Source organism: Mixophyes fleayi, chromosome 7, assembly GCF_038048845.1.
Source record: "Mixophyes fleayi isolate aMixFle1 chromosome 7, aMixFle1.hap1, whole genome shotgun sequence".
NCBI lineage: Eukaryota > Metazoa > Chordata > Amphibia > Anura > Limnodynastidae > Mixophyes > Mixophyes fleayi.
This window is the reverse complement of record NC_134408.1, coordinates 88,433,242-88,455,352: the sequence shown is the minus strand read 5'-3', so window position 1 is coordinate 88,455,352 and position 22,111 is coordinate 88,433,242. Positions and strand designations below refer to the sequence as shown.

The window sequence follows — 22,111 nt, the reverse complement described above, 5'->3', positions numbered from 1 at the left end:
ATGGCATTAGGGTAGTGATACACCATAAAAATACATGGCCAGAGACTATGTGCTGTAAACAGGGAAGCTACTGTAGCTGTTATTTCTTTTATTTATTTGAAATACATTTCTTTATGACACCTTGGGCATATGAAGTGAACGCTGCATAAAATACCAGCTCGTTTAAAGAGGTCTTAAGCTTTATAAATTAACATTCACCCACTGTTCACACTTTCTAGGGCTCATTTAATAACACTGCAATGTTTGCATTGAACCAGAGCAACCAATCAGTAATTAGCTTGCATCTGTCCAGTGCAAGATAGACAATGAAAGCAGATGTCTGATTGGCCTGATTGCGTTGAGTACAATATTTGTAAATGAGTTGTTCTGTCTTGTAACAGTTTTTATAAACTTCAGTCAGAAATGTTGTCAGTTACAAGTGCAAACTTTTAAGGTAGCTATAGTATCATATATACACCAACAGCTTAAAATTATTTGTGGTTAAATAAGTGTTTGGTTTTTTTTAACCAAAGATGTACACATACACAACACCATGATATTATGAACCAGGCTTAAACTATTTTCTCGGGTCCTAAACCTGGATTGCTTGTGAATTAAAAACACAGTTTTGTTTCACTTTATCGTAAATTCCATGAGAAAGTTCTCTTTCTTTAAATATAATTGCTTTTTTTTGCACCCAGGCATTAACTGAGTTCATTCCCTTTTGTGGCTATTTTATTTTTTTATTTACTGTTTCTATAGTACAGTACCACTTGTTCATTATATACACAATAAAGATCCTGGCGAGGCAATAAAGACCACCGCTGCAATGTCTACCTGTATTCCAGTTTAAATTTGCACTGAACATAACCAAGAATAAATACGTTATAAATTAAATATTTAAAATTGTGTGAAATATCCTAATCTATACATGTCACTCATGTCCGACTTATAGGAAGCAGAAAGAAAAAAAAGCAAAGCTTTTTGCACCAACTGCCAATAGCACAGCAATACCAGCGCATTTCACATGCAGTGGTATCAAACACTTGCACTTGCAGTCAGGTGGGTGACTGAACATAAATGGAGCATGCAGCATCCAAAAATAGTCCTCTACACATACACTCCTGACTGCAAGTGCAAATGCTAGTCGGTACCAGGGTCAATGGAACAAATGGGCATCATTCCTGTGCCAGTTTAAGTGCTTTTACTAGTGTCAACAAAACATTAGTAAAAGCAAATATTTTGATGCCAATGGGTAATGGTCATTAATGAATTAGGGTAAAAACATATTACATATGGTCATGTGTACAAATCATATTGTCACTTGATTCTGTTCCGCTAACTTTGACAGGAATGATAAATGGGGATGCCTGAACCAACTAATCATTTAAATAAATCCAATATTACAAATGTTTTACAAACAATGTAGTGCAAGTAAATGCTTCTCTTTCTTACTGAAACTTAATTATTGGAAAAATTAATGTGGAGTTATCTTATGTATAATACATTATTGTGTCAAATCCAGTGTATTAATTGTTATTATCTAACACATAGTGCAACATTTTCATGTTGAAAAAGGTTAACTAAGAATACAGATCATTTGCTTAGTGAAACTGTCAACTAAAATGATAGCTTGATACAATTTTACATATGATTTAATTATACAGCATAAAATTACCCCTATGTATATGCTGTTCAAAAAACATAAAGCACGCAAATAAAGTTGATCTACAGGTACCATTATGAAAAAAAAGAAAAAACGAAAAGAAACATTGAGCACATTTAAAGCAAGGGCTTACTTACAAGGGAAGCTTGTGCAATAATTTAGCTAATAACATGTTTTGCTATGGCTTCCGACTTCGAACCGTGCCTCTGGTGATCTTGGCATTTAACTCCAAGAGAAAGATTTCATCAGCAAAAAGCAACATTGAAGCATATACACCAGAATTTTCCCATCAATGGATATATTTGAACTCCAAAAGCAAAAGAGATTCACAACTGTATACCAAATGATTGCTTAATATGGCACTTAAATAATAATAAAAGTACAGAATTTTTTTATGCATGAACATGTAGTAGTAAAATTTTTCAATCCAATCTGCACTTTAAGGAAGGGTACCAACTGGCGTCTGAACAACGGAACTTAAAACACCAGAGACAGCGCCTGTGAAATGTTAATGTGTGGTGACATGGGTTGGTTAACAAGTGCTTGTACTTGCACTTGTTGAGGTCAAGAGCTGACACTCCACCGACTTTCGACTTTTAATGAACAGAAAAAATGGAGCAGGCATCATCCAAAAATCTGTATGAACTCAAGTGGTTATGGTAACATTGGATACGATGGGTGTCGATGTCACTCCCGTTTACATGTACTGTACCAGCTTTAAAAAAAATAGTACATTTTGTTGACAATGTGGACATGACTTAGCTGTGCTATGACATTAGATTTAGGAACAAGGATTTTGTAATACACTTACACTTACACTTTTAGCATCCAAGCAATCACTGCAAAATCAACAAAGTAAAACCCCTATCAAAGAATCCCTGAAAAACAAGATACGACTTGTCCTAAATACAAATATAAATGTAAAAGTTTCAGCAGTTGATTTGAACTGTAAAAATAAAAACTACGATTTTCCTATTAATAAGTTTTCCCATTTTTCTCATTACTGTCATTGCACAACTATCCGGTTTCCCTCAGCCTAATGTGGTTTTCTCAACAAGGGCAAAATATGAGAACACAATGCCACATATGTTTATAAAAGAGGAATATTAATGGAAGAAGCATAGTTTGACTGCATGTACTAGCTCTATATTGCTATATTTTACAAACATACATTTTGATTGAGAACGTAATATAATTGTAAGTGACAATCATCATTTTTAATGATAGGCGTCTGTTGGAAAACTATATAAGCAAGTGAATGTAGGAACTTTTAGAGGATGAAAAAAATTCTTACCAAATACAAATATGGAGTACACAGATGTATTAACCCTCTAGGTCAAAATCACTGGAGCTGTGGTGTATTATATAATATGGACCTTTCTAGTGTATCGGTAGGCTGTATGTCAATTTTTTATTGAAGAATTCAGTGTATTTTACAGCAAGTAAAGCATTAAGTAAAACAAATGCAAACTATTTTCTTCAATCCTGATTGATATCATAGACTGTAGCAAGTGGACAAGTAATGATAACATTATGTAAATGTTCTACGAGATCTTGTAGCATACGTAGCCTATACAGCCTGTAAACCACCATGCGTCATCTAAGCGACAGGATCATAAGATTTGAACATTCGGCACTTGTAAGGGCTGCTGTAGGACTCTTCTATTATACTGGGACATGTTATTGCAGTGGGAAGATTGCCACACACACAAGTCAATAACAGTCATTTTATGATGGCATTTATGGGCATGCCCAATAATGATCCAAATGGTTAAAACTAGACCATTACTGAGCATTGTCTTAATTTTGCGATTATCAGTGCAATTTGCTGGAATGGGCACATACAGCCAGCTTACCACCAATATTTCCCGGACACCAGCATATGTTGAAAACCCATGTTTAACTGTTTCTTCAAAGGCACTTTTTAGGCTAAACTGACTGTTTAATGATATCCAAATAGAACACAACCAGGTGGATGTGGGTTTTTGCAAAATCATTTAGCTCATCAATAGTAAATAACTTACAAAACCCAAATTTGACCTTGAGCCCTATAGCTTTATCATTTGAAACATGACATGAAGTTTCCTAAACCTTTATAAAACATTCCTTGCTTCAAATTTATGCACCAAGTGGAAGCGCAGGAAACATTAGTAGAATTACACATAAATATCAGCATATTAGAAAAAATAACTGTTCTGCATTAAAGATTTCAAATTGCATATACAGTAAAATCCAGAAACATTTTGGGAAAACGGGGATATATGTGAGCTGTAATCGTGGTAGAACTTAATCGATACTTTCAAATAAAAGTTTCCAAAAACATGGATTCTATTGTCTAAAATTAATTGCCCTCAAATAAATTAGGAAGTTGTGAAATTAGGGATTCAGAAACAATAAAAATAACTTTTGTAAATATGTTACAAACCCCAAATTTATGGAGTTAATTATTTGATACTATCATTCTAAAAACTGATCTACACTGTGCAGAGATACCGGGAAACTCCAATTGAAGAGTAATAGGATACTGGAGATCTCTACCACCAACAAAAACGTAAATGAGCCCAGTACAGAATTACAATGGAGGTTGTACGTCAATCAAGCAGTTTATTCTCCTTTTTATTAACAAGCAAAATATAGAAAAACAAGGGTTGTGGAAATTAAGCTGGCAAAGGGAAGGGAATTGTGTGTTCCATGTTTTGCTTGTTCATTGATGGGTGGAATAACCCTATGCAAGGCAATGCACCTCACTGGACATTTGTTCAATGGGATCTTATATTATCTTAGTTAAATCCAGAGGTAATAAAAGTCTCTCACAGTGTTGAGATCACCTTTGTCATTTAACAGCAGTAGTCTTAAAAATTACTTTACAAGTTTAAAAAAAAAGCTCAAAATCCATTAACCTAATGTTTTCGTTTTTATCATTAATATTAGTTTTATTGATATTAATATTTTTGATAATATTTTTTCAAAGTGCTTATTTGCATTAAAAAAATAAGAATATTATCTTATCCACTTATACAGAGAATAATCTTTATGTAGTACAAAAAATACTGTGACTACAAAAAACTTCTAAGTAATTAGAAGCACAGCTATGTAACAATAACACATATAAAGTAAGCTTTTACAAAGCGACCAATGTTTTAATAATAGTTAAGAAAATATATAACTCCGTACTCAAACATTTGCACGTTACAGCTGAATGTTACCATGTAAATCTTTAAATATTATGACTATGCCGTGAGATACACATAAACATGTGTTTTGTGTTTTTAACTTCCAAACATTATTTTCATGCATTTTGCAGAACACTCTCAGGATCACTAATTTCATTTACATATTCGACTCACAAACTTGTTTTATCTACAGCGACATTAAAAGCTCTTACTGTATAAACCCTACATCAGGTGCTGTTTTGATGTGTAAAGGCCTCTTTTAAAGAGCACCTGTCACCTGCATAGTGTAACGGTAGCCATTTTGTAGACAAAACTAATTCCCAACTAATACTTTGCATTCTCATGAATATCGGTTCTCTTGTCTATGTTATCTTTTTACTGGAAGAGACACAAGAAAACAGTCTATTATATTGAAATTTCTTAAAGAAAAACAAGCATAGAATTAGCAAAAAATCTAAAGTTAGGTACACACTACAGGTTTTTCATCTAATAATCGTGATGATCACATGATAAACGACCATTTGGTAAGATATCACATTAGTGTGTACGTACCACGACGATCATGTGTTATCGTATCAAAGTACATCGAATCATTTGATTACGTTTTATACAACTTCCTAAAAATCACGATCAACGATGGAACAATGCACTTTAGGCAGATCTCCATAGAGTTTACAGAGACACAATCTTTTCAGCAGATGGTTATGACTGATAAGGAACACAGATCAGAAGGTAGATTGTGTAGGTGTGTACACATAAATCTGCATACTCATCAGGACTTTCAGTCGTGGTAAAATCATTACAAAAATCACATCTGCAGTAATTTTCTGTAGTGTGTACCCAGATTTACATATTTGGTGGATGGCCCCACAATATCAACCAATCCATATTCCAAAAAAAACAATATAGCAGCTATTGTCTGTAATTCAAGTACTTAAAAAAAATCCTGCATCTGGAATCTGCGAATGACATTACAAATCTGTACTTGACAGTGATGACGGTGGCAGATCCATATTTAATAAACTCTCCATTCATTGTGGCCAATAACTACTCTGCCAGTTAAGCGATTAAATCAAACATTATATACATTTTCATGTTCAAATGCTCAAATGGGGTGACATCAGAGTGTCTGTGGGGTCAGCTGCCGCTGTTTCAACACATTGACGCTAGTTGATTTTTTTTCCAAGGCTGTTGCTTTGTTTTCCACAAGTGACCTATTGAGGTCTGTTAGATAGCTTCTGACAAAAACCTGCTAAGGTAGACTGACGGTTCTGACGGACACTGAGTATGTAGCATACCTATTGGAACATACTGAACTCCACCTGGAGCACATCAACCACTCACCGTTTTCATTCATTTCTGGTTATTTCTAGAGAAAAATCTGAATTCATATGTGTGACAACAATCTTTCTATTCTGCATATAAATCTTGTGCAAATAGTTTTACAGCAAGCAAATGTTTAACAGGTTTAACATTTTTCCAACCCTAGACACAGTAGCACAAAGAAACAGCATACTATTGTAATAATTTAGCTAAGTATGCCAGACTACACCATAGTTTACGAAACCAAAATAACAATATCAATGAAATATTTTTATTTACAATACGGCATGGGAAACAAATACAATAAAAAGGCAATTAATTCATTTGGATTTACAAGTTCTAATCAACAATTTCATAAATAGACATTTGCAGTCATCAATCATCCGCCTTTATGCTGAATTCTTATGGAGTAAATTACTAGCCGAAAGACCTTGCCAATTCAAGTAAGCGAATATTACCCAGTAGGGATATAAAGCTGTCAGCACCAAAGCACTTTTGATTTTACTAAATACTGCCTGGTTATTAGGGCAATTTAACCTGTCCACTGCCAGGAGTCTTTATAATGCTAGGCTCATCTAGCTGCAGGGACATCTGAGCAGCAAATGATATTTTTTCAATTAGCATGCTCCTGCTTTTTATGTAAAAGGACATAATTGTTACATATTGTATGAATAGAATCAGTTAACCCCTGGTTGTCTTTAAACGGTGCAGTTTGAAAGTGGAAGAGTTGGAAGCTATTTTTTATGAACAACAATGAATAGTACTGAGCTGTATTGGGAACACATATTCAGTGCAGCCCTGCTGGATAAAATTGTCAGTAATGTTTTAACCCTCGTACATCCAGAACATGGGAACATCACAAAGCATGATGAACTATATACTCCTTACAATTATTTTAGAAGCAAATTGTAAATTAAGGACTCCATTTAAGAACATTAAAAGTGACTCAACCTTCAGGCACAAGTAGTTTTCATTAGCAATAAAAAGGTTTTTTGCCAAAAATATTGTCTGGAAGACACCAAAGAACTTGAGTTACGATATCTCTGGCAGAATGCAAAAACGTTGTTAGGAGACGGACTTATCATTTCTATTGCTGACCCATATTTGCCAATGTATTAAGTCACACAAGCACTGGTCACAAACATGTGTGATATATAAAACATATAACTACTCATCAAAATGGGAATTCTGAAACTATATCTGAACAGTATTGACCACTTCATTCACTAAAATTTAGCCAACAATGTTTCTTATGCTGACACAAACATACCATCATGAGGCACAATCATTTAGCTATTTAGCACATGTCACATGTAAACCACTTAACTCTTTATTATCACAACAACCTAAAAGACAATCACTGTAACATTTGCTATAGTACCAGAAAGTTCAATTCTGCAATGAGGAATAAATGAAACACAAACAGGCAAATCAAAAAGCCAACTCTAGGTGTTTTATGTTTCATGGGACTTTAAATTAAATTCTCTAAACCTTAATGTCCACCAACATTTCTTTCACCTTAAATATACTCTAAAAGCATTCTTTACTACATATGTCCTTTGTTTAATAAATAATAACAGTATATTGGTAGGTTATAATGGTGAGGTCCAAGTTATTACTCAGAACATTAGCATATATCTTATTTTTACCAAATCAATTTTAGAATTTTAAGTCACTGTGCAAATTGATTCTATCTATATTAGGGGAATTATCCAGCCCACAGGGCAAATGTTCCCTATCTCTCTCACCACTTTTCCATGGCCAGGGTCATTACCGTGGCCCTAAATTGTATGACTGTTCTTTCAGTTGGGCCTAGCTTGAAAACTTGAAAAATAAAAAGCAACTTATCCCAGAATACTGGTACAGGGCAGGAGTGGTCAGATCTGCTTTCCCATATAAGGATAAAGCACACTTATCTGCTTTTATTAATTCTAACAAGTTAATAAATGGATGAAATGCATACTACAAATAGGACCAATAAGAGTCAGTACTGGCGATCCCGCTGTTGTGCTAAAATTGTAAAAGTGCAAAGCAATAAAATCGCAAAGAAAATGCAATAAAGGCAATACTATAGCTAGTGTCAGTTTTCATGTTTTTCTATCCATTTCCTAATACATAACGAGGGGGGGAAACATTGCTTCAAACAAAAAAACAGGAATGTTGTTTATTTATTAAGAATGTAGAAATGTATGGATATATATAAATATTTATTTGTAACCTTATGTAGAGTTGGATGCAATCTCTGTCTAAAACGCAGCCATAAATTGCGTCCGAAAAAATGACACAAACTATGTTGGACACATCTCAGCTGATCCTCATCATTATCAGTTTCTATCGTACACCAGGGATAGAGGCCGGCAACAAATGTGTTTCCTGACATTCATATCTGTTTCCAGGTCTATGTCTGTCGCTTTTACGTGAACACACACTAATTGTCCTATGCTTGCAATATGCCTTTATACACATAAGAAGACGTATATCCAAGATGCGACTGACCTTCTATACACAAATCATTTTTGTGGGTATGTGCAGTACTGGAATTTGTATTTTACGATAGGCAAATGTACTTACCTCCAACTCTTGGTGAGATCCATAATGTAGATAAAAGGCTTTTATGGGGAATATGTTAAACTTTTAGCGTGAAAGTAGTAAGTGATTTTAAAAAAACTCTTCTGAACTTACAAACGGTTACCCAGACCATCTAATGGAGTTTTCCTATGTGACGTGTTGGTGTGGTCACATAAACATATGCATGCTCTGGGCCTGGTTTTGAGTTAGGAGCAAAGCAAAGAAAAGGAGCAAATTTGCACCTTGGCAAAACCATGTTGCATTAGAGGGGGAGGTAAATGTCAGGGACAGATTTATAGTTGGGGTAGGGCATGTCATAGATCAACTTTAAATTAAGTATAAAAATAAAGCTATTTGTGTGCTACATGAAAAAAAAAGACAGTATTTTCCTTGTATGCAAAAATTAAGTCAATTTGTACCTCTTGCATTGTAACATGGTTTGTCCAGGTGCAAATTTGCTCATTTTCTTTGCTTTGCTCCTTACTCAAAATCAGGCCCTTTGTGTGCAAACATATCAAAGCACAAAATTTCAATGACCCATTACTAACAAAGGCCCAACAATTGTGGAGAATATGGTCATTTTTCTACAAAGATAAACTTACAACTTTCTCTACAATCGCAACAATTTGCTCAATTTGCTGGAATCTATTTTCTATGAATAATATTTATAACAAATGTATGTGTTGAAATGTGTTGTTTACTGATTTATTTTTTACTACAAAATTATTTTTTATGTTAAATTTGCCAATATGCATATTCCTTTGGTCATTTGGGTCTATGTAAAAATGTCGATACAGAAATGGCACAATTCTTAAAAACAAAGGGACTGATTTTGAGTGAGGAGCAAAGTAAAGAAAAGGAGCAAATTTGCGCCTGGACAAACCATGTTACAATACAAGGGGTACAAATTGACTTATTTTTTTGCATGCAAGGAAAATACTGTTTTTTTCATGTAGCAAACAAATACTTGATAGCTTTAGTTTCACACTGAAATTAAAGTTTATCTATGACATGCTGTATCCCAGCTATAAATCTGTCTCTACATTTTAAATTTTTCTCCCCCTCTAATGCAACATAGTCTTGTCCAGGTGCAAATTTGCTCTTTTTCTTTGCTTTGCTCCTAACTCAAAATCAAGCCCAAAGTCTCCATAATATAAGAAATTATGAGCTGAGTAATAGTGAGATATAAAAGAAAAGAGATGTAAAATCAGTTTAAAACTGGAATAAGTAAATAAAAAAATTAAATAATAATAATAATAATAATAATAATAATAATAATAATAATAATAATAATAATACATAGGCATTATTAAAATGCATAATTTTGGAGAACTTTATGGACAGAGATCTCTCTTTGATCCCCGACATGGTCTTAAATGCAAAGACTGATAACATTCAACATAATTTTACACTACTTTATGCATATTCCTGTAATTTGTTTCAGTGTTAAAATAGTTGGACCATGACATATTCATGAGTATGTTTTCACACAAATAACTAAGCTTATGGCAAAAATAAGCACATATGTAACAATATACTTATATGAAAAATGGACTAAAATTATGGTAATGCAATATGTAGTTGGAAAATCCTAATCTGAGTTGCCAATTATCTCTACGTGCAGCTATTTATGTGCCACAATCATATTGGACACGCATATAACAGGCATATGTGATGATCATAGACAAAGTCTTTTGGGATGAATGAAAACGGCATTAGCTCGGGAATCTGATCCCATAAATTATTCGTTTTACATAATTTATTTGGGTGTATCTTTCATTTCCTGATATAAACATGTTTTACAGATTATTTTTCAATTCTAGAAAACCAATCTATTGTCAATGATAGGGGCTACCAAACTATTTAAAGCAGTATTAAAGTGAAAGCATTAACCCTTCAGTTGCCAGACCTGATGGCTCATTGTTGCAGTGCAAAATAACATCTTGGTGACAAAACCTGTTTTGCGATATCCTGACTTTATTAATTCCAGTTCTATATAAAGTTGGATTATTAATTATTGATAGTAGTTAATATATACGAGGTGATTGTGGAATATCTGTGAGGATCACACTGATATGATATCCCCACTTGGATGCTAGATACCTACTGATTTATGCCTGAAAACTTTTCAGTTCTGGTACGTGTAATTTTAATGTTTTGGAAATAAACATTTTACTTGGATTTTACACCATGGAAGCGCCCCTGTCTTTTTGATGTTATAGGTGCGTTGCTGTTTCCCCGTGGAGATCGGGTGTTTGAAGGGAATGACGCGCAGAGTACGGTCTGCTGGTGTTTAAAGTATCGTGGACTTGTACAACGATTAAGAATTAGCACGACCAAATACTGAACTTTTAACTTTCGTGCGCACCGTTTCTGTATCTAGTAGTTAATATATATATATATATATATATATATATATATATATATATATACTGTATGTGACATTATCTTAGATATCTAATCTGTTTAATATTTTTCTTGTTTTCAAAAAAATTTGATTTTCAAAGCTTTGCTTTATTTAACGTAGAGTAATACAGATACAAAACAAAAAAGAGAAAATTCCCATTAAACCAACTAACAAACAAAAACATATTGTGTTAGGGTAAAAGGGAAGACTTCCTGCCATTATGTAATTAGAATGGGTGCTAAGCAAAGAGTTGATAAACACAGGTCACTATTTTATATAATACATGTGTCTTAAGTCGCTTTAACAACTTTGGCTAATACATATTTTAATGGACTGCAAATCTGTATGTGTCAATGGAAATTGTCTGATTGCCAGCAGTACTAGTAACCTATCTCAAAATCTGGGTACTGTTGGAGTATAAGTAGCTGGGTTAGCGGGTAAAATTAGTGACTATAAAACAATCTAGTGACTCTGAGACAATCAAGATGCAAACAGATCTGGTTACACCCGTTCAAACCACAGTGACATGAGAAGGAAAAATCACTTTATTAAAATTTTGAAGAACCTGATATACATAATATACAATACACTACTACACTGTCCACTCTGGGAAGAAATCAGCTGCACATGACAAACATCTTATCAAAGAGCCCCATGTAGGGATTAATAGATCATTATATAAAGCAGGGCTTGCAAACCCCATAGATAAGTGCTGTCCAATGTTTTCTTAAGACCATTACACATAGATGATGCAACAACATGGTTACGGATCTGATTTTAAAATAAATAAATACATTTTAGGATGGCTTTGATGGCCATACCTGGACAACCGGACATTCCTGTATCATATAAACCAGCTACACAGAAAATCTAATTAAAACTATTCTAAATGAGTGATTACATGTACACTGTGCATCTCTTAAGTATAAACTAACCCCTTCCCAGAAAGTGTGACATTGCAATGCATTTAAAAACAAACCACTATCTGATGTCTCTAAAAATCCACCATGCCCCAACAGGCAGACAACCTGCTATAAATACCTTAAAAGACAAATTCAGAATTTATGTACTAGGCAGTTAACTTTTCATTCAGCAAAAGGTTTCTTGGCTAACCAGCACTGGTTTCCCAAGCACATCGTACTTATCCCATAAACACAAGAAGGGAATTTAGGATATACATCAGTTTTAGTTTGAAAGCACAATGTGTATTCAGTAGGCAGTGAGCCTCATAGAGCAGTCTGTCTGGCGGTTTATAATCATGTCCAGGTTGTGGCTGAACTTTTGTTGAAACAAATACGAACTCACCACGAGACCACTTATCAAACTGGGTTAAAGTCCACTGCAATACATGCCTATTGCAGCAAGGATATTGGGTAAATATCACTGAACATCTGTAAGTTCCCTCTGCTTTTTGTGAGGTGTGCCAACCTAATACCAAAAAGTGTCACTAGATTAAATAATTTCAGATATCATACAGTAATTTATATGTAACATATATGACGTGGGAACCAGATACCCTTTGTCACTCTCCATTAGGCATTAAGATGTGAAAAAACCCATAAACCATTATTGATGGTCAGCTAGTCAGTAAGTATTTTTATGTAACTGCAAATTGAGCATGAATTGAATATCTAAGCGAATGCTGGAAATTAGATGCCCATGTTCTCTGGCTGTAAGCCATAGTTTGTAATGGATAAACTATGTATAAACATAAAGCAGATTTCAAATGGAAAATAATTGTGCATTATTTTCTGATACCATTTTGTATTTTAAAGTTATTTGATCCAAAGGCCTTAAACATTTACCACAAGTCACAATTATTGTAATTGATAACGTTAAGTCAGTTGAAGCTTTTCACAGTGAATACTGTCTTAGTCCAATTTGTAAAGGACTTTAGAAACTAAGGCTCCACTTTTAGTCAAATAAAACAGGCCATATTTAGAATTTAAAATAATCCAAGTAGCTAAATGTGTTCAGAACATTTCCAAACACAAAAATAGTGGGTTTCCGAAACCTAGTCGCACTGTAGGTCAAACCTCAGTTTCCAAAACAGGTTTAGAAAATAAATATATTTTATTTAATAATTTAAAATAATTGATGTTAATTGGTTTAATCAGTCAAATGTTGAAAATTCCTTAATCAATTATATTTTATTTGTGGATATACGAGAGCTTAATGGAGCATAAATCACGCTCTTGAGATAAGTCTTTGTTTTTAGAACACATGTACAATCACATATAATACGCTGGATCAGATTCCACAGAAGGATGTAGTCCACTGATAATCGTTACAAAATTGAAATTGAATGAAAATTCTTTTGGTTACTTTCACTAAAAGCTTTTGGTCTGAAATCAAACAAGTAAATCAATTATCAAATAACAACATTAAATTATCAAAGATGTCCGTCCCTAACTGCTTTAGAATTGAGTATCCTTCTCACGTAATTAAATATTTATTTCTGTTTATATAGATGTCTGAAAACCAAGGAAAATGCACAACAGAAAAATGAAATTAGGTTATAGTGTACATATTTAGATAATTAAAATATTACCTCCCACTGTATATATGGTTCACTCAAAACTATGTGTTAAGTGTTTGTATAATATTTCGGGCCATGTTTTTATTAAACAAGATGGGCACACTTTTACCCTACAGAATAGCAAAATGTGAGCCATTTGTGGGGTTAATAATTGAAAGAATTGTGGTAAAGTTACAACGGGCCTATACCAGCAGGGAAAAGATCATTTCATAATGATTGTGTATCTTTGTTGAAGGGAACTTTGCATTCACTCTATAAAGTGGGACTCAGCCTACCCTCCTGCTTATCGGTAAACATGTAAAGAACAGTAGCCAAAGCCAAATGTATTGTGGTAATTAAGGTGTTAAAGATAATAGGGTTTTCAGTATCCAGAACTATGTCTCACTAAACCAAAGCTCCAAGGTGACCAGAATATATACATAATGAATAAGATGCTGTAATATCTGCAAATCTTTATCATAAGAAAATGGGATGATGTATAAATGTATAGTAAAAAGTAAACTAAATATATAAAGTATAATAAAAATAAATAGATAGCTAGATAGATATTATGTGTGCTTATACTTATATGCTTGAGTGTCTTGTACATGTGCATGTATGTATGTATGAATCTATATATATATATATATATATATATATATATATGTATTTCTTGGCATAGAAAAAAACATGTTTCACACTCAGTGACTTAAAATCTTAGCCTAGGATTGTGACAGACCAAGTGGGTTCCCCCCTCTACCTATTTTCGCTGACTCAAAAAAAATGGTTTCTGGACAGAGTCTAACATTTCCTGCATTAACTATTCCTATGCTGCATCTGCAAACAGCACATTGCACGGCAGGATTCCAGTCAACGCACGGAGAGGTACAATTACAGCACAAAGTGTGGTCTGTCTGTAGATTTGTGACGTTAATTAGAAAACTAAACACTATCGGCCAGACGAATCTATACATGATTTTCAAATGATTAAAGGGCAACGGTCAGAGCAAGCACAAGGGGTCATTCGTATTAGCAGAGCCACATGGCACAATCCAGAATGTCTGCAAGGCGGGCAAAGGACTGACTCTGAGCAGTATTAACCTAAATATCACGTCTCTTGGCACCAGAGATATTTACACACCTCCTCCTCATATTCAAGGCAGCATTTGGGGTTCTCTGTGTAAACTGAGCTCTGTGTAAAAGTATTAGTGAAACTGATGACACATATCTCAATGGTTTAACACACTAACCAAGATATTGTCTGTGGTGCAAAAGGTATAGATCATTATCTACACTATATTCCGCTTATCTAAACTTATCGATACATTCATATATATTTTTAAGCAGGAATATACACATAGTAAATGCACATTTATAGGTACATGTATGAAGCAAATATTATTATAGTAATATAACCCCTATGTACAGTGCTGCGGAACTCTTGCTGGTGACTTATAAGTTAAAGATAACAATAATAATAATATACTGTTAGCCAAGTACTTTGTAGAGGAAAGCATCAAATATTATAGCTATTGTTAAAATATATTATTATGATAATGTATTAAGAAATACTCTATAGTGGGGCACAATTGGGGAGGTTACAGCTAGTGACACATATGTAAGTGGACAAAACTATGCTATATATAAATATATATATGTGTTGCAAACATGGCATGTGGTACATAAATCAACTACACGTTATTTATTACTATGATATAACTATTATGTCAATCCATGCACTGTACAAAGAATAAATCACTTTCCAAGGAAAAAAATCCAAGATAAAACATGTCGCCCTCTCTAAAAAATCCAGTACTTTCGGTACACAGCACCATAATTAATATATCTACAATAGATTCTGACTGCAATAAAGTCACAGGAACAATTTTAAAGTTTGTTTTGTTACCATAAAGTAGTTCAGAATTTAAATATGCCATTGTGGATGAAATTAAAAATACCACAATATATGTATTTTAAGAAACTGTGCAGCCAAACATGCTCAATGTTTTGCACCAAGCACCAGGCAGTATGAAGCTAATTTATTGCAACCTCTTCTCCCTTTCTCTCATCAAGTAATACGAATGCTTGTCTCCAACAAATGCACTACGTGGTTTAGTAAGGGTTGATTTAATTTGAATCACTAAGTAAATAGATTTGTTGGGAAAAATACTAATAGTCAATGGCTAGATCTTCACTATATTTATAATTGTACAAAATGCAGTTAGCGAAAGATCTTGGGCTATTTATGACACAGCAGACAATGTCAAGAGCATATGAAGAACATATACAGGAAGAAAGAAACAGAAAACATAATCCATAGTCAGTAAAGTGCATTTTACCAGCAAAACTCTAAAGTAGAATTTTGAGTTCAGGGTGCAAATGCATTAACACCAGATAAGGCAAATACATCTTAAGTTGTCATATGTTACAAACAGACTTTATAACATTATCTCCTTCTACACACAGTAAATCCTTGTAATCAAATTCTTATTTGATGAACATTTTATAGCGTGCACAGGTAAGTAGAGTAAGCAAGGAAAAAAATCAGCTGCAAGCTGTCGAGGAATCGCTAGAAACATTTACATCACAGTGACACTGAGCTGCCAACAACTCAACACAAAGTGGCACCATGCCCACAACATGCCAACCCCTGGGTCACCCCACTCTTCCATTTACAACAAAGAACATGAGTCCATAACAGGCTGAAACTAACTTCCTGTAATGCTACACCAACATAAAAAAAAAAGCCAGTCAAGATGAACCCTGACACTCCATGGCATTGTATTGTTGTTACCAGCTTGTTGTGTATACATTAAAAGTACTGCTTCATTACCTCCCACGGATTTGCTGAGCGAACCATTTGGTCGTCCCCTGGCTCCTAATGGACTACCGTTCTGCTCCAATCTGGCCACTTTGATTGGAGGAGGACTTTTAGCATCTGGACTGTTGCTCCTCCGGTCCGGACTGTCCCTTAAGCTGGGACTTTCACTTCTCATCTCCATACTGTTCTGGTTTGGGGACAATGCTCTCCCTGGCAGATCGCAATAATAGGGATCTATATGCAGGGAGAAAAGAAATAAGAGCTTATTGAGAGGGCTTACTGGGTCACATATATCCTCTGGGTATACAAAGACTGAAAATATTGCTGGCAGTAACAAGCCTCATAAAATCCATAGGTAAATAACAACAATAAAAATAAAATAAAATAATGACAATTCTCACATTCCCCCTTAGCTCTTATTGAAATGTTTTTGTGTGTGTGTGTGTGTGTGTGTGTGTGTGTGTGTGTGTAGATGTGACAGAAAATTACACAATTCTGTTTTGAAACGCTGCAATATTTACGGATATATATATATATATATATATATATATATATATATACATAAAATGAGGACAACCCCCTCTTGCACCCCAGTCTGTACATGGTGAGTGCAGAGGATCTATGTCTGTTTATATATATATATATATATATATATATATATATATATATATATATATATATATATCTATATATATATATATATATATATATATATATATACACATATATATGTGTATATATATATATATATATATATATATATATATATATATATATATATGTGTGTATATATGTGTGTGTATATATATATATATATATATATATATATATATATATGTGTATATATGTGTGTGTATATATATATATATATATATATATATATATATATATATATATATATATATGTACATATATATTAACCCAAAAGGCTTCCAGGGCCTGATAAATATCAATGTATTTGAACAAAAACAAATACATATTTATATGCTATCAAGACTTACACTCAAAATGCAGAATCTTCTGAAAAGGGGAATTTCAAAAGTTGATAAGAGTTCCCTATGCCAAATATGAGTAAAATAAATCCAAGACTTTTCCCCCCTCACTCTGTCTGTCATGCAGGCTGGTGCGCTATGTACAGGGTAACCCTAAATGCTTTAAGGTTATAGAAAAGAAACTGCCATAAACTTTAAGAGCCGACTTTGAAGCAGTAAAAATGTATATATTTATACATATACACACATAGCTTGCACCATAACACTGCAATAATACTGTGTGCAAAGGGAGAGGGCTACACAGTAAACAGTGTACAACAGTTTTTCAACTGGAAATTAATATAAATGCCACAAAATAAAATAAAAGTGATAAACATCTCACAAGATAAACTTCTTAGTGGGTATCTACTTACTGCTTAAAGTCTGTCTGTAGTTTGCCTGCGATGGGCTGAAACTCTGCCCATGGATCATAAGTAAAGACTCCAGGTTTAAAAGTTTATGTTCACTTTTTAATGTATTAATTTTTTTTCCCTTTTTTGCTCTCTTCTGTGTCTGCAGGGCTGCTGTGTGGTTATCGATTGCTTCCTTATTGTCTTCTGAAAGGTGGTGATCAGGGCGGAGAGGTCGTCGGAATCCCCACAATCTTCCTGTTTCAGTCAGTGCTGAGCAGAGGCATAGAGGACTGCTTCACAAACTCTTCACACCTTGGACAAGGAGCAATTCAATGCACTTGAAGAACTGACAGAGTGACACAATTCACTTTAAGAGACCCTTCAGAAGGTTGCAAGTGTATAAAAAAAACCCGATATGACAGACTCAATCTCTCTCTAGTCTGCCAGCAACACAAACTGACTGGCACAAGACACACAGAGACAGCACTGATTATTAGTTACGTTGAGTCAAGTCCTTTTGGGGCTGTCCTTGGTCTCCTTATTTCAGCTTTTTTTTTCTGTATGTCTCTCTCTCTTTCTCTCTCTCCCCCTCTCTTACACACCCCCATGCAGACTTGATCTCATGCAAGCATGTATGCAGCTATTAGAAAAGAGAGGCATTGAGACAGACGATCTGATTCAGATATGGGGAGGGGAGGATCAGTACACAGGAAGAAAAAAAAAACACACACACACACAGAGAACTACAGGAGGAGGGAGACAGAGGAAAGGAAGAACAAGAAACAAACCTGCCCTGGATTTGCTGACGGTGGAGAGCTTTCTATTTCAATATGTTTTTATTTTGCAGGAGAGAGTGTCAGGGACCGTGAATGTGGAGCACGCTAACTAAATGAAGAGGATAATACAAGAGAGCCTGGATGTTACGAGCAGACACGCTGATCTGCGCCCTTACGCTTCATGTTATTTCTCTCTCCAGGCTTGATCACTGTGCGAAGGTTTGGCATTTATTATGGGTAATAGAGGAGCATATGACCTATTTAATGAAAAGGCTTGTTCCTTCTCATGTGAGGCTGGCATGACACCAGGAAATGAACAGGCATGGACTGTCCGAGTTAGTACTACACTACAGACGTGGGACGATATGTTGTATCCTATAGGCGATCTGTGTTGTGAATTACTTGCAAAGTCGTATCTCTATTATATTTCTGTTGTGGTTTTTGTGCGTGTGTTTTTCTCCCGCTTAGCATTTAATATGAAACATAATTTTAATATTCATTACAAATGTTAATGTACTATTAATGAGTTATCATTATGTCACTGGTTACATTGACAAAAATCAAATATGTTTATTGTGTTATTTCTACCGGTGTGTTATAGACTTTGCATTAACAAATTGTACAACACACAGTTAATGTTATGTACAGTAAATTCCCTCATGTAAATACTTTTAAAATCTTGATAATTACACCTAAGCGTTCTCCTCTTGTAATCGAACTACAAATCCCAAAAGAGATAATTAAAGGGCATGTCACAGGAGTTACCTATGTGTCGTATAGGCTAGAGAAGTATATTTTCCTTTTTCTTAAGTTATTCAGTCTCAGCTGTGTATCCTCCTCTCGTGATATATAGATATATATATATATATATATATATATATATATATATATATATATATATATATATATATATTGATTGGCACATCATATTATTTATAGCGATGGAGAGATTGCCAGGCAGACGGCATTGTAACACTGTAATATAACTATGAATTGTTGATATATGAAAATACTTATAGACTGCACATAGTTCTAATATACGTTATACATTGTATACAATGTGCATGCTGTCTTTATTGAGTTTAGTTCTAGACACCTCCTTTGTGACGTCAGAGCCGCACACGTTGTCCCGCGGAGGAGGCATTAGTTAAGGTAGTCCGAGGTTACAGTCACCGACCTGTGGGATTACAAATGCATGTCCGTCCTCCGACCGGGTAAAGGTTTTAAAATACACATAGTTGCGGCGAGTTTCTGTCTGTCTCGCGTGTCGGGTTTAATAAACATCAGTCTAGTTGATTCCAGTCAAGCGACGGAATTTGCGGTGCCTCCTTAAAAATACTTTTGATGGTGGCGCTAGAGGTCCATTTATGACCCTACACCTACAAATTGGACTTTCTTGACTCTGTAATACGTTACTCATACACGCAGGACACAAAAAACTATTGAAAACTATTATACAAACATATATATATATATATATATATATATATATATATATATATATATATATATATATATATTGTGTACAATATACTTCTAATATATCAGGGTTGTACCATATAACGTGCTTATTATTAGTACAGAAGAACTGAAAAGTTTATAGGTTACGATTCTAATAGTTTTCCTAATGAATTACACGCACTTGTCTATTTTAAAAAGTTGGTATATATAGCCTTAGGTTATTTTCACAATACAAAACAATGTAATTATACTTTTGGTAATTAGCGGTACCTATCAAAGCCACACGAAGGAAATTGACAATGCACTATTGGATTATTACCATACTATATTAAATAAAGCACGAATTTAGAGCATGTAAATTGCTTACCTTACTACTTGAAAGGTGCCCAGTCATGTAGATAATGTACATATAACGCAAGTTCTGTTGGAACATACACACACTTACTAAGAGGAATAGGTAATAATAATGGACTTCCTGTCTCCCAACAAATATAAATAATTGTCAGACACTCACATTGAATTGTTGGTATCTGATTGGTCGCAATTATTGTATGTTCGGATTGGGTAGACTGGTGATGATAGATAGATAGATAGATAGATAGATAGATAGATAGATAGATAGATAGGCATTGTTTTATTATGCAAGCATATTAGATATTTTAATAACACGATATCGGAGTATTCTACTAAATATATATAATATCACTGATTTTTTTTGACATACACAGTTTAAACCATATGTGTGTGAAATATATATATATATATATATATATATATATATATATATATATATATATAACTATATTGAAAATAACGTTGCTACATCTTGACTTTGTATCCCCAGCCGTTTAAGTCAATAAATATACGAGTTTGTGTTTAGTATTTCAGTTTTCCAACCTACCTTTTTTTTCAACAAGCTCTCCATAAAACTTCGGCTAAGCTCACCAGCCAGATGCTGGCAGTTTTTGTAAATACCTCATAAAGAATAGACAACGATTGTTAATTTGTTAATATTTTATCAAGTGTAAATATTTTATAACGTTTTTAGGGAAACTACTGATACTAAATTATTAAGATAGGCAGGGGGACGTTTGAATTATGTATACAATTAAGCACTTGTTATTATGTATAGATTGGGGAGTTTGCGGGTTTGCTTTGTACTTTCTGACTTGTTAAAACGTAATTCTGCATATAATTAAGTAGATTTTACTCGCAAATATACGTAACTCTTTGTTATAACCTGTGTCGATTTATTTCAATAAATTAATAAAATGTGTTTACATTGACTACAATATGTGTGTGGTTCTCTTTGGCTGTAATGATGTTTAAAACAGTAACTTGATTGCATTTTACATTTATGGTAAACACATTTACTTTCGATTTGAATAAGTTTGTTCTCCACTTAGTCACACGATCATACCTAAAGAATCATCTCTTAATTAATCAATTTTTATTAATAATTCTACTGCAATACTTATGACTAACTAATATTTTACCAATAAAATTCATTAATGCATTTTATTTAAGACACATGAAATCATGAATCATTTCTGTTTTGTATATATAGACTTTCCAAATGGTGCAGATAGATAGATAGATAGATAGATAGATAGATAGATAGATAGATAGATAGATATTTGCACAATATCAATTATAGTACATTTATGCTTGTGTGCTTGGTTTTTTGTGTGCTTGTTTTTTTGTGTGTGTGTTTTTACTTTCCTTCAACATTTTCTTCACGGCATGGATTTTAGGATGCGATGAACACATAGACGACAGGATTCTTCTGGTTGTGAGTATAATTTCAGTGTTTGTAGACAGCAATAAAATGTTTGTTAAAAAACAAATACCTGTCTACAGATTACCACTGGTTAAAGTATAATCTTCAAGAACTGTGCAATTCACGTGCATTCAGGCAGTCCTTTTAGTCTCTCCACTGTGAACCAGTGATCGGAGCAATTTATGTTTTGTATTTTTTGGAATAAAATTCCATACATATATATATATATATATATATATATATATATATATATAT

At 33.8% G+C, this 22,111-nt stretch overlaps 1 protein-coding gene across 4 annotated transcripts in view; it reads right to left on the bottom strand.

Annotated features, from left to right (window-relative positions):
- The window catches only part of SATB2 (SATB homeobox 2), a 150,461-nt gene extending 129,939 nt beyond the window's left edge, over positions 1-20,522 (bottom strand). For 2 of the 4 annotated variants that reach the window (XM_075180074.1, XM_075180076.1), the window contains exons 1-2: positions 17,861-18,494; positions 16,468-16,689 (exon numbers count right to left, since the gene is read on the bottom strand). In XM_075180074.1, the coding sequence (XP_075036175.1) occupies positions 16,468-16,689; positions 17,861-17,918 (280 nt within the window). In that variant the 5' untranslated portion in view covers positions 17,919-18,494. Of the gene's footprint in view, positions 1-16,467; positions 16,690-17,860; positions 18,496-20,443 lie in introns of those variants that run through there. The other 2 variants (XM_075180075.1, XM_075180078.1) reach the window with 2 other exon arrangements.
- Positions 20,523-22,111: the final 1,589 nt, after the last annotated feature.